Raw genomic sequence first — 13600 nt, forward strand, 5'->3', positions numbered from 1 at the left:
TTCCCCTCGAACATCATTATGCGACATAAACAAGAGGGTCAGACATGAAAACATGAGGCATGATCAGCTGTGGTCAACGACCTTTTCGGGTCTGGCCTGTTTAAATATATGTGACCCTGCACCTCAAAACAAACAAAAAGTCGCCAGACATGAATTTTTAGTTAAGACCATATCCTGAAAGAGCAGACTTTAAGCTTTAGAATGATGTATAACTCAAATCAAATGGACTCTCCTAACCTATCTAGATATTGGAAAGAAAGCACAAACTCAGGAAAAGTGTGAACTGAGAAAAGAGGCTCTGAAGTACAGTGTCTATTCAAGCGCTTAATCTTTACCAAACCGTGCTGGCTGTGCGATGAATGGGACAAAAAACAGGAAGTAAACCACCAGAGTAACAACAATGAAGAGATTATCAGATTAAATTGAAGTTGAGCATGCCTCATGAACACATTCTGTCCATAATTAATGCCAACTTTCAAAGCAGTAGCACTATCCTTTCAAAAGTTATTAGAGTTGAAAGTGAAGAAGGTGGACAAGGTTTTTCAGAAATGAAAAAGGGATTCTAAAAACACACCTAATCACACTATTCTACCAAAAAAGTTCGAGATAAACTGCTAAAAGACACACTTTCCTTCCCATTTTATGATACCAAATTTCAGCACAATGTAAAAGAAGACCCGCTCTTTCAAAAAATATGAAAAAGTCAAGTTCGGCTAGGTTGACCCCTTTCACTTATTTTCAGTCCTCACGCAAAATCAGTGTGTGCGACTTTATGTTCGTTTTGAGGTGCACGGTCACATATGCTCTCTCTCTTCCCTCTTCGACTCACTTCTCATTCCGTCATTCCAGCTTCCAACTGCTCATTTTTTCTGTCTCTCTCGACAACCAATGCGTCCAACTTTTCAGCTAAATGTGCTGATAGAAATTTAATAAAGTAACGGATACTTTTGCCTGCATCACGGTGTCGTCGGCTGAGATCATTACGTGTTCGGCTCCTTCCCGTAAATAAGTGCAGAGTGTGAATCACTAAACATCTACAAAACACATTCTCACAAACTGGTGACCCCGACGTGATCACGGAAGGAGCGACGATGTCCAGCACCGACGCATCAGCTGAGGGTTCTTCGACGCCATCGACAACGGAAGACGTCAACGTCGCGTCTCTCACTGTTAAACTGCCTCCGTATTGGCCCGCTGACCCACACAAGTGGTTCGCGCAGATCGAAGCCCTTTTCGCTACTCGACGGGTATCAAGCGAAAAAACCAAATATTCACATTTGATTTCGTCACTGACACCCGACATCGCGCAGGAGGTTCGTGATTTAATCATCACACCGCCAAGAGATGAGCCCTACACGAAACTGAAGGAGGCGCTCATTCGGCGAACCTCAGCATCGCAGCAGAAACGCTTGCAGCAACTGCTGATGGAGGAGGAGCTTGGCGATAGAAAACCGACGCAATTTCTTCGTCGCATGAAGCAGCTCGTCGGCGATACAAAACTGGATAATTCAGTGCTACGGCAACTCTTCCTGCAGAGAATGCCGCTGAATATTCAACTCGTGCTTGCCTCCACTGACGAGACGATGGACCTGACGCGACTGGCCGAACTCGCCGACCGCCTTATCGAGGTCGCGCTGCCTTCCACTCCATCGGTGCAAGCCGTCACAAATGCACCTCCAACGCCCACGCAGGATCCCGTCGCACTGCTACACTGCCAAGTGAAGGATTTTGCCGCCCAGGTCAGCGCGCTCACTACCGAACTACGACACCGGGATCGCAGTCGTGATCGACCAAGACAGCAACAATGACAGAGCCGTCCTAGTGGGCAAAGACCGCAATCCTAGCTGACAAACACGAATTCGACCGAGTGCTGGTATCACCAGGCGTATGGCGATAACGCTCGGCGATGCCGACCACCGTGTATACCCGTAGTCGAGGCCTCCCGCCCTCCTCCGGACCTTCACAGCCGGGAAACGACCGAGCCAGCGAATAGCTACGACGGAATCCGCTGGCACTCAGAACATTAGTCGCCTGTTTTACGTGACGGATTGCAATACAAAACGGCGATTCAGGCCCGTAGCCAGGATTTTTCAAGGGGGGGTGCGGTCACTAAAAAACGGACCTTCGGTACCAATACCAATGATGACACACACACACACACACACACGCACACACACACACACACACACTATTATATATATATATATATTCTTTGGACGACCGAACTACAAAAGTTGTATAAGAATTTGCGCGCGAAGCGCGCCGCAAATTGTAAATTTTGACTGTTTTAATGACGTTTTAAAGTCTCGAGGAAATTTGTATTTTTGTCTGTTGCATGCAATCGCGTTACGGTATTTCATCTAGGAAATAGTAAAAACTCATTTTGCCAGGAAGTTGCAAAGTTTAATTGTGTTCGAGACTCTGCGCGCGTAGCGCGCCGCAAAATTGAGAATAGTGATTTTCCTGGTGTTGTTTTAACTTTTATTTTTTTCTATTGTATACCCGCGTTAGCAGGCCTGAAGCCTGGTATGGGAGTTTGTCAAAAACGAAAATAAATAAGAAAATTTTTAAAACAAAATGAATTGTAAATGTGAACCATTTATATTTTGCCTCCTTGTGGTAGGATATTTCCAGCATTTCCGAACTTTCAAATAATCATTTTAGATTAATAATATTAAAGGTAGTAGATCCGATTCGCAAACATCTCCAATATCAGTCAAATGTCATATTAACCATCATGCTAAGAAGGTTTTCTTTGTGAAATTTGGAGGTCAGTGAAATTCAAAAATTAAACATCCGTTAGCCATTGGAAGAAGTTGAGTGCAAATTCAGACCTCAGGCTTAGTGCTCAGATGTTTTCCTATTTGATTTGATCTGTCTTACTGTGCACACTAAGACACATACTGGAATGGTTATTTCTTATCTATTAAATTATAGTAGGTTATTTGGTTACTAGCTGTCTCTGGGCATTTTCGAATTTGGGCTGTAAACAGTGGCGTATCTAGGGAAAACGGCGCCCGGGGCAAGCACGAAAATTGCGCCCCTAATTTCTGAAAAAAGGTGTTCAATCCCTACCCCATCCCGGTAGGGACTTTAAACAAAGTCCGCATGATGCTTTTTCAAGCACTTAAAAGGGATCTTTTTGAGGGTGATTTAAATGTAATGAATTTTGATAGATTTTGGCGAGCGAGCGCAGCGAGCGAGCCGAAAATTTTTGTATTTCAGCTTACAAAACATGGAATTTTTGTCATTTTTTGCTTACCAAATCTTACAATTCTAATCAAGATATAGTGACAGCCTTATAGATATCGATTTATACCAAAAGAACTGAGGACTTTAAAAAGTACTCTAAATTAGTGCGCGCGAGTGTGCTGAAATTTGTAAATGTCCTCGTCATCATCACGTATTGTTCTTATATTTTTTTTTATATAAATTTTGGCGAGCGAGCGCAGCGAGCGAGCCGAAAATTTTTGTATTTCAGCTTACAAAACATGGAATTCTTGTCATTTCTTGCTTATTAAATCTCACAATTATAGTGACGACCTTATAGATAACGATTTATACCAACAAACTGAGGACTTGAAAAAATACTCTAAATTAGTACGAGCGAGTGAGCCGAAATTTGTATATTTCTGCGTCATCATTACGTTTTTTTCTTATCTTTTTTTATTTTTTTCTTGCGCCCCCCCTTCCCCGTATGTTCGAAACCGTTGGCGTCCTCTTTTGATCCAATCGGCGATCGCTTCAGAACGAATGAAATTGCAGTCGCTGCTCCGTGTAACATTTTTCCTGCTAAATATAAAATGACATGAGTGAACACAATAGACATTATCATTTTGTCCGCGTCATCGTCACGTTTTGTTCTTATCTTCTTCTCTTTTTTTAAACAAATTTTGGCGAGCGAGCGCAGCGAGCGAGCAGAAAATTTTTGTATTTCAGCTTACAAATCATGAAACTCTTGTCATTTTTTGCTTATTAAATCTTACAATTCTAATCAAAATATAGTGACGGCCTTATAGATAACGATTTATACCAACAAACTGAGGACTTGAAAAAATACTCTAAATTAGTACGAGCGAGTGAGCCGAAATTTGTATATTTCCGCGTCATCATTACGTTTTGTTCTTATCTTGTTTGATTTGTTATTGTTTTTTGCGCCCCCCCCCCCGTATGTTCGAAACCGTTGACGCCCTCTTTTGATCCAATGGGCGATCGCTTCAGAAGGAATGAAATTGCAGCCGCTGCTCCGTGAAACATTTTGCCTGCTAAATATAAAATGACATGTGTGAACACAATAGACACTGCCATTTTGTCATCATCACGTTTTGTTCTTACCTTCTTTTTATACAAATTTTGGCGAGCGAGCGCAGCGAGCGAGCCGAAAATTTTTGTATTTCAGCTCACAGAACATAGAATGTTTGTGTGAACACAATAAACATTGTCGTTTTGTCCGCGTCATCATGTTTTGTTTTTATCTTGTTTGATTTGGTTTTCTGCCCCCCCCCCCCCTTACCATTCTCCCTCCCCCTTCCGGGCGAGTTTTTTTTTTTTTTCTTCTTCTTCTTCTTCTTCTATTTCTTTTCTTTTTTTCTTCTTCTTCTTCGTTTTTTTTTTCTTCTTCTTCTTCGTTTTTTTTTTCGTTTTTTTTTGCGCCCCCAAGGAGTGGCGCCCGGGGCACGTGCCCCCCTTGCCCCCCCCCCCCCCCCCTAGATACGCCACTGGCTGCAAAGAGATCCACTACCTTTAAGTTAGAAGAGAGATAAGTAAATAATGATAAAATAAACAAACAAAAAAGAATGAGTTTCTTTTGTAATACTATCTGACAAACTTTTTACTTTACCATTTTACTTCATAGCTCAGCACTTTCCATTCTCTCTCATACCCTCTTACCCATTACATTTATATGAAATACAACTAAAATGAGTTTGCGTGCCTGCATAATACTCTTTGGAAATTATAAGTGAAAAATTTTTTTTGGGTTTTGGCTCACTTTAAAATGAGAACCAATAGAACTGTCACAACATGAGAAAATGTATAAGTAATAATCAACACTACATTTCCGAATTTGGCCTGCAAAGAAATCCGCTACCTGTAAGTTAGAAAAGAGATTAGTAAATAATGATAAAATAAAAAAGAAAGAAAAGAATGAGTTTCTACCGCTGTATCCAGAACAGAGCCTGAAACGGTGCAGGCTCAAGAAATCGTTTGTACAATAATACGTCTTGAAGTACTGTGTGATACTGTTGACTCAGACTTCTACAAAGCTGTAAGTGAGAATTGTAATCCAATCCGACTCATTTTGTCTCTCCTGATCGTTCGTAAGAAATGCTAATTCATGACCACCTTTTCACAATTTGATTGGAGCATGCATTCATAATGGAAAATAGTTGACATAATAATCTATCCCCAGGCATTATCATGCCAACATGTACTTATATACATGTACTATATCTTTGTGAGACGTAGATATAAAATGTCTCAGGTTTTCGATTATAGTTATAATTTCGAGGAAATTTCTTTAATTCTTATCATAATAAAAACATTATATGTAAACTTGAGGCTATTAGATTTTCATCCACTTACCTCTGTTCCTGTGAAAAAATGCAAGTGTCAACCTCAATGTCATCCACGAATCGCACGTACTCGGGCGGCCAGTGGAAAAAAAAAAAACACCGGTCACACGCGCCAAGGGCCATGGCATGCAGTGCCAATATAATAATAGCTCGCACAAATTGATACATAACATTTGTGTTTGTGTGCATGGGGACGATCCGATGGTTCATACAACAAAAGGGTTTCGTACAATTATTTTTAACATTGTTAAACGTACTCTTCCACATTTACGTAGCATAATAATGTGTCTTTATATTTATTTGGATTGTTATCTTGAGAATTGCTAAAAACCGTTATTATGAAAAATTGGACCTTTCAGAATTTGGGGGGGGGGGGGGGGGGTGCGTACGCACCCGACGCACCCCCCCTGGCTACGGGCCTGCGATTTCTGGTCGACACCGGAGGCGAAGTGTCGGTTATTCCACCTACCCCACAGGAACGACAACGGGCTGGTCAGGGCCCGCAATTATGCGCCGTCAACGTCTCGCCCATACGGACATATGGCGAGAAGTCACTGACCCTTGATATCGGATTGCCGAGAACTTACAAATTGGATATTTGTAGTCGCGGATATCTCAACGCCGATACTGGGGGCCGATTTTCTTCGCCATTTTGGGCTCTTGGTCGATGTCCACCGACGAAAACTCATAGACGTCGCGACCACGAGGAGCATTCAAGGCATCACCTCTCCGACAGCGCTCGTCCGCTAACACAATCGCGATTCACCGCCTTATTAGCGAACTATCCCTGCCTCACTCGAACGACATTCACGGACTCGTCGCCCACGCATTCGACCACCCACCATATCGTCACGAAGGGGCCGCCCGTTAATTGCCGACCACGCCGTCTGGCCCCCGACAAATTCGCGATCGCTAAAGCCGAATTCGTCCATATGCTCGAGCTGGGAATCATTCGCGCGTCCGAAAGCTGCTGGTCGTCGCCTCTTCACATGATCCCCAAGAAAACCGAGGGTGACTGGCGGCCATGTGGTGACTACCGAGCACTCAATGATGCAACCATACCCGACCGCTATCCAATCCCTCACATCCACGACTTCGCTGCATCGCTCGCGGGTAAAACTGTGTTCTCCAAAATCGACCTCGTCCGCGCATATCATCAAATACCGATCGAGCCAGCCGACATTGGGAAAACAGCCATCACGACTCCCTTTGGGATGTACGAGTTCACATAGACATTTTCAAATCAAACTGATCGTTTATCAGCCGCGCAAAATACGTACCAACACGCACGGTTGTTAGCTCAAAATTTGCGCTATCTTCATGAGCGCAAAATCCTTAAATTCAATTATGACGTAACAATGTATCATAATATGCATAAGAAGTAAGACATAGACATTTTCAAATCAAACTGATCGTTTACCAGCCGCGCAAAATACATAGCAACACGCACGGTTGTTAGCTCAAAATTTGCGCTATCTTCATGAGTGCAAAATCCTTAAATTCAATTATGACGTAACAATGTATCATAAAATGCATAAGAAGTAAGACATAGACATTTTCAAATCAAACTGATCGTTTACCAGCCGCGCAAAAACACATAGCAACACGAAGAGAGCATAATGATTAGAATATACAGATAAAACATTCTAAAGGCATGTTTGAGTAATAGCCGGTAAACTTTATCAAGTACGGCCTAAATTGAGGCGCAGAGACAAAGAGATATACTACTTAAAGAAACTATATTTGCCTAGCCATGACAGGTCTCTGATAAACGATCAGTTTGATTTGAAAATTTGAAAGGCTTTTAGGTTGATGTCATCACTTCACACGACACTAAAGCACGCCTTACCACAGTGCAGGCCTACCTAATAGCAATAGTTTGTTTACCCTATAATATTTGAACTTTCTACACTTGCCCCTTTAGAAAATCAGATACATTCAAATGAAATCAAAACCATTTTTTCTTGCTTTTCCCCAATCTCTATTACCAAACAATAATAACAAAACGTTACAGCTGATTATGAAATTTTATTCTGTAGGCACGTCCCTTAATAGTTATGTATTAAGTAGTAAAACTTCATTTCGAGGCCTCGTTCCATATCAAGCAGGTTGCTTATGATCGCAATTTCCTGCATGCTTTTCTGTTCATTTCTTACAATAGTAATAATTTGAAAGTCCACTACCCTAAATCTTCCATTTATTTTTCTCATAGATCCTGGTTATTGTAATGATATATATTCTGAATGAATATCCATCATTATGTAGCTAATTATGATCACTGTTGTCTTTACAATCTCCTTTTAAATTGCGTTGTAATACAGCTATATGCTATTTTATAGCATTATATCGAGTAATGTTATGCTCAAAATGCATGTATTCTTTTGTTATGTGTCATTTGAAGAGCAGGAATAAAACCAGCCAACCAACCAAATAAACAAAGAAAGAAAGAAACAAAGAAAGAAACAAAGAAAGAAACAAACATCCGAACAATTGTCGAATTTCTGTCTAGAGGGCAGTAGACGAAATTGAGCAAAACTTTTTATTGTCAATACCTATATAAATGGGTTATGCGATTTAAGTGAAACTTAAACAGTGATGAAACTAATCTTTACTTTTCTATTGTAGCCACATGTGTAATGATTACATTATGTTGAGTAAAACAACGTGTGTATTTGTGTGTGTGTGTACTGATAACTGTAATACCTTTGCAGACAGTGATGTTTTTGAACAAATTTTATTTGATTTTTTGGGGGGGCAAATTCAATGTAAAAACAGAAGTTATATTGCAGCTTTCACTGAAGTGTGTGTGTGTGGGGGGGGGGGGGGGGGCATGGGGGGACGGTACATTGTTCTGCTGAAGGACAATAAATTTACGAACAAGTTAGAGCCAGTTCATCTAAAAAGGGAGAGTTTAAGAGCACAACAATTAAAATCCAATCAAAAATAATCGCATAGAGCATTTGAAATTACAAGGACTCGTTAATTTTCACCAAATTGTTCTTAATTTGTAGTCAATATGAATATGCAAATAATTGTCCACACGTCATTGCCTCACAACTTGCCATGATAACATTTGTAGTTTCCTCTACTTGTTTGTGTAGGGGCCTATTTGTTTGTTTAATAGTCAAACTTGTGCCCTTTATTCTCAACCATAGTAATATATCTGACTGATCATTTTTTTTTAAATAATATCAGCAATGGGGATGCCATTATGTTTTACATTTGTATCGAAGAACAAAAAAAAAAACTGTTTTTTTCCCGTTATATTTTGTAGGAGTTTTGTTGATAATCATGTCTGATATTGTATGATTGTGGTGATGTGGATAAACATAGTTCTATGATGGAATTTGAGTTTCTATAGATGCGTGTGACATGCACGCATCTCAGATGCACGCATCTCAGATGCACGCATCTTGCATGTCAGTTGGAAGTGAAAAGTTCTGATGTGAATTTACCCAGTATAAGTGTTAAACAAGCACTTAAGGGCCTATAGACCTCATCAGTTCCCCATCTCAACTTCAACTGAGAGGAAGTTTACTATCACCCTGCCTAAAAAGTATGTTTACAAATGTAATCTCATCAGAGGCAGAGGCAGCTGCCATTCGGAATCAAAAGATAGTGTTCATTAATTCCATAAAAAAACGGTAGCTTATAATAGGAAGTCCAGATTTCCTTTAAAAGTATGTATAGTTTAAATTTCAGCCAGACAAAGTCGAAAATAAGTTATGAAATTCCACCCTCTATACTTGAATGGTTGAGTAAAAGTTAACCTTTCGTCACACTTTCTTCCCTAGACAATACATCGAATATGTCAATATGTCAATCGAATATGTCGAATATGTCAATATATGACACAGACACCGATGGAGACGGACGTGGATCGCTAACTCTCTCCGATAGTGGCCACCGCCCCATTCTTCTTACCCAAATCCCTGACGAAGCTGTACCGCTTGACCCTAAATTCCCCAATTTGAACACTTTCATCGTTCTCAAGGTGCTGTATTGCAAAAATGGCGAGCCGCACTACGCGACAAACCAGCAAGGATAGAGTGCCCACTACCCAACATGCCCGGGGAGAGGTGAGCCAGCGACCCCAAGACAGCGGTAATGCCGAACCTACCGAGCCAACGCTAGCAGACATTCAGCAAAGCATAACTAGCTCATCATCAACTGTGTGTGCTAAGCTTGATGTACTCTCACAGGAGATTGCCGCTATCAACAAAAAACTTTCCGAACTGAAAGACTCTACATCGATGAACTCCGCCAGGCTCGACGAACTTGAGAAAAAAAGGCTTCCAGAGGTAGAAAAAAAAAAACGGCGGAAGAAATCTCTAGGCTTCAGGACAGTTTGACATTGATGGAAGTCTACTGTCGTCGCATGACCTACTGTTCTACGGAATAAAGGAAACCCCCGACGAAAACGTGGAGAATCTGCTTAGAGATACCTTTGCCTACCTAGGGTTGAGCCACGACGAAGCCGCCACCATCGCCCTGGTCAATGCGCATCGACTTCCCCGACGCAATGCACCCACCCAACCCAACGAGGGCTCTCCCCAAGCCCCAGCCCCTCGCGCCATCATCGCAAAATCTGTCTACATGAAGGACAGAAATAAAGTCCTCGCTGCGTTTGATGAGCGCCAACGCCAGCGCCAGCCACGGTCAGCCAACGCCTCAGCTGCCACTGACCCGCAGGAAACCCGCAGAATAACCGTTCGCACGGATCTCCCACCCGCCCTTAAAGCTACGAGAACTTCCCTCGCGAAAATCGCGTACAACATGAGGAAGGTAAGAAATGTTTCCACCAAAATATCAGTGGCTGGTACCAGAGTGCTGCTCTACTGGAAGGAAAGAGGCACAGCAGTGTGGGACTAATACAAAGATTAAATCTTCATTCCAATCTTCGGCTAAGTCATTTACTGCGTTCGTTAGTTTTCTGATTTTTTTTTCCTCTAAACATCTCCATCTGACCCCAGGATTTATCAGCACAAAACTGCAGCGTTTACAGTAAGCGACGAATCCCCTATCGCAAACTCTTAGCGCAACTTATCTGGTTAGTTCACCATTCCACATTTATTTTGAAGAAGTCCACATAAAATGTACGTGCCCTTCTAAACCTCATTTACTACACAACTGAACTTTGGTACTGATTTACATTGTTATCACTTTCGCGAGAAGAATGAACTTGATCTGAAAAGTGCTGATGCAACCTGTGACTTTGTATTTGAATGCTCTGTATACCAAACTAGTCGATTTTGTTACGTACGAACACCGTCTACAGTATGTTTTCCAATCAGTTTGTTAACCAAATTTAATTTGTAATTCACAACTGGTTTGGACATGAACGGACGTCGTCCATAGTATGCTTACCAGTAAAATCGTTTTACATTAATTGAACCAAAGTCCATCTGAAATTGATTTTGACACGAACGAACGTCGTCCTTAATAGGTCTCGCAGGTAATTCGTATTTCACACTTTAATCATACTCAGTTCGAAATACGTAACCACCCACTGTTGTGTTATTACCAAGGCAGTCGTTGTAACCGGATAATTGTCATTTATTTTACCCTTATGCCCCAGTCACACAGTGCTTTACGATGGATTACGTCCGCCACGGATAGATACGAATGAGTGGACGCAGGGGGACGCAGCGTGGACGCAGGCATCCGCATGGACGTATGTAGACGTAACTGTCCGTAACTCATCCGTAAAGAAACGCAAAATGACGTCGCCGAACCTGCGAAATTTTGAAATGTTCAAAATTTCGCAGAGGGACGCCACGGACGCAAACTTACGCAAGTAACCGTAACCAAACGTAACTATCCGTAACTGAACGTGACTACCCGTGGCTTGGACGCAGACCATCCGCAAAATAATTTACCTTCCGTCCGTTTGCGTTCGCTTACGTCCACCGTAAGTATCCGAAATTAACCGCAAGTTAACGTATCACAACAGTTTCCTCCGCTTACGGATATTTACGGACAGCTACGGATGTTGCGGACAATTACGTCCTTCGACGTTTTCCGTTTTCCACTCGCATGGGAACACAGAAACTCGTGGGAAGGCACACTACTCCTGTTGCCAAGCTGCAGCGCCTTTACCTGAAGGAATACTACAACACAGTCGGAGCGGTGGAGAGGCAGAACTGCATGGTCAAATTATGAAATTTCTCCCACATACTGGTCATTTTAAGTGGCACCCATATACCATGTATACTCATGACATCGGTTGACTCTTGGTGCTGAACTTTTTTTCTTGTACTCTTCGAATGTATATTTTTCGAAAAAAGCAACATTTTGGGCAGGGGATGGGGTGATAGCATTTTATTCACTTTTCTGGCCGGGGAAGGTGTGGGACAGGGGCAACTATATAAAATGAGAACGAATTTAGTATTTCTCTATAGTCTTACCCATGCACTTTACGCTCCATCGAATGTGTATTACATTTTTTTCTGTGTGTGTGATAATGATAATAATAATAATAATAATAATAATAATAATAATAATAATAATAATAAAGGACATTTATATTGCGCAGCTACTATAATAATATACTTTACTGCGCATTACAAAATGACATGCATACAAGAAATTCAAACATGAAATGCAATACTTCAAGAGATGACTTGATATTGTATTTGAGTGTGGGAGGGGTGTTTGAAAGTTTTGATGTCTTTTTTTTTTCTGTAAATTTAATAAGCATTGCTTTATCATAAATATCTCCTGAACATAACCCAGTAAGTCATGAATATTGCTGAACAATGACAGTGTAACCACAGTTTGTCTATTCCATGACTGCAAGTAATATTTTCTTACTCTAATGTTTAACTTTTCGATCTATATTGTCTTTTATTTGTGGTATAGTGATGTTATATGTGACCCTGCACCACAAAACACACAAAAAGTCGCCACACATGAAATTTTAGTTGAGAGCATATTCTGAAAGAGCAGACTTTAAGCTTTAAAATGATGTATTACTCAAATCAAATGGACTCTCCTAACCTATCTAAATAGTGGAAAGAATGCACACACTCAGAAAAAGTGTAAACTGAGAAAAGAGGCTCTGAAGTACAGTGTCTATTCAAGCGCTTAATCTTTATCAAGCCGTGCTGGTTGTGCGATGAATGGGACACAAAACAGGATGGAAACCACCGGAGTAACAACAATGAGGGGATTATCAGATTAAACTGAAATTAATAATAATGATAATGATAACGATAAAGCCTTATTTACCCAGGGTAGCCAAGTCAAGATCGGCTCGGTTGACCCATTTCACCTATTTTCAATCCTCAAACAAAATCAGTGTGTGCGACTTTTTGTTCGTTTTGTGATGCACGGTCACAATATATTCTTTACATTCATGACGTTTATTCATATTTGAGTTGCACAAAAAAATTCAAACTTCAAGTTCAAAATTTCATATATATTTTATTATTGTAAAGCAAATTAAAGGATTACGATTTTTTTCACAACTTGTACATAATACAATTTCAATTTTCCCCAGTATACAATGTAAGACAGTCCAAAATTATTATTGTAGTCCGGTTTGGGCAAATGCCTCCTAATCTAACCTTTCGCAATTACAAATACTACAAAATAGATCACTTCGTATTGTTATGAATGTTGATTATATGCATCCTTCCAATGATTTATATGATACATTGAAATTAGATCGGCTACATGTAAGATGGGCTAAACAACTAGCATGTACAATGTACTGTTCATTACATGAATTATACCCTCCCTATTTAAATCAAAAGTTTTGTTTTCGACAGACTGCTCATAGCACAAGGTCCGGCCCATCCAAATTGAAACTCATTCAACCGAAGACCAACTATGGTAAACGGTCCCTATCTTATCGGGGGGCCAAACTTTGGAATGAGCTTAATTATCCCTCTTCAACAATTGTATCAATTGAAGCATTCAAACGTTACGTAAATCACAGCCCCGACATACCCATTTTTGCAGGATAATGAGTCAACGCAATTAGTAGATTATTTGAGATTGTACGAGAACGATTTTCTCACCCA

General features: G+C 40.8%; 1 protein-coding gene across 1 annotated transcript; it reads left to right on the forward strand.

Annotated features, from left to right (window-relative positions):
• The first annotated feature begins 1091 nt into the window (after positions 1-1091).
• LOC140240270 (uncharacterized) lies at positions 1092-6805 on the forward strand. The gene is made up of 2 exons (XM_072320054.1): positions 1092-1739; positions 6050-6805. Exons 1-2 carry the CDS (start codon positions 1092-1094, stop codon positions 6803-6805), a joined length of 1404 nt encoding a protein of 467 aa, XP_072176155.1.
• Positions 6806-13600: the final 6795 nt, after the last annotated feature.

Source organism: Diadema setosum, chromosome 16 (genome assembly GCF_964275005.1).
Source record: "Diadema setosum chromosome 16, eeDiaSeto1, whole genome shotgun sequence".
Classification (NCBI taxonomy): domain Eukaryota; kingdom Metazoa; phylum Echinodermata; class Echinoidea; order Diadematoida; family Diadematidae; genus Diadema; species Diadema setosum.

Coding starts and splice junctions, on each gene's coding strand:
- LOC140240270 (XM_072320054.1), top strand. CDS start 1,092: ATGTCCAGCACCGACGCATCAGCTGAGGGTTCTTCGACGCCATCGACA. Junction 1,740..6,049: donor TGAAGGATTTTGCCGCCCAG/GTCAGCGCGCTC, acceptor CCTACCCCACAG/GAACGACAACGGGCTGGTCA.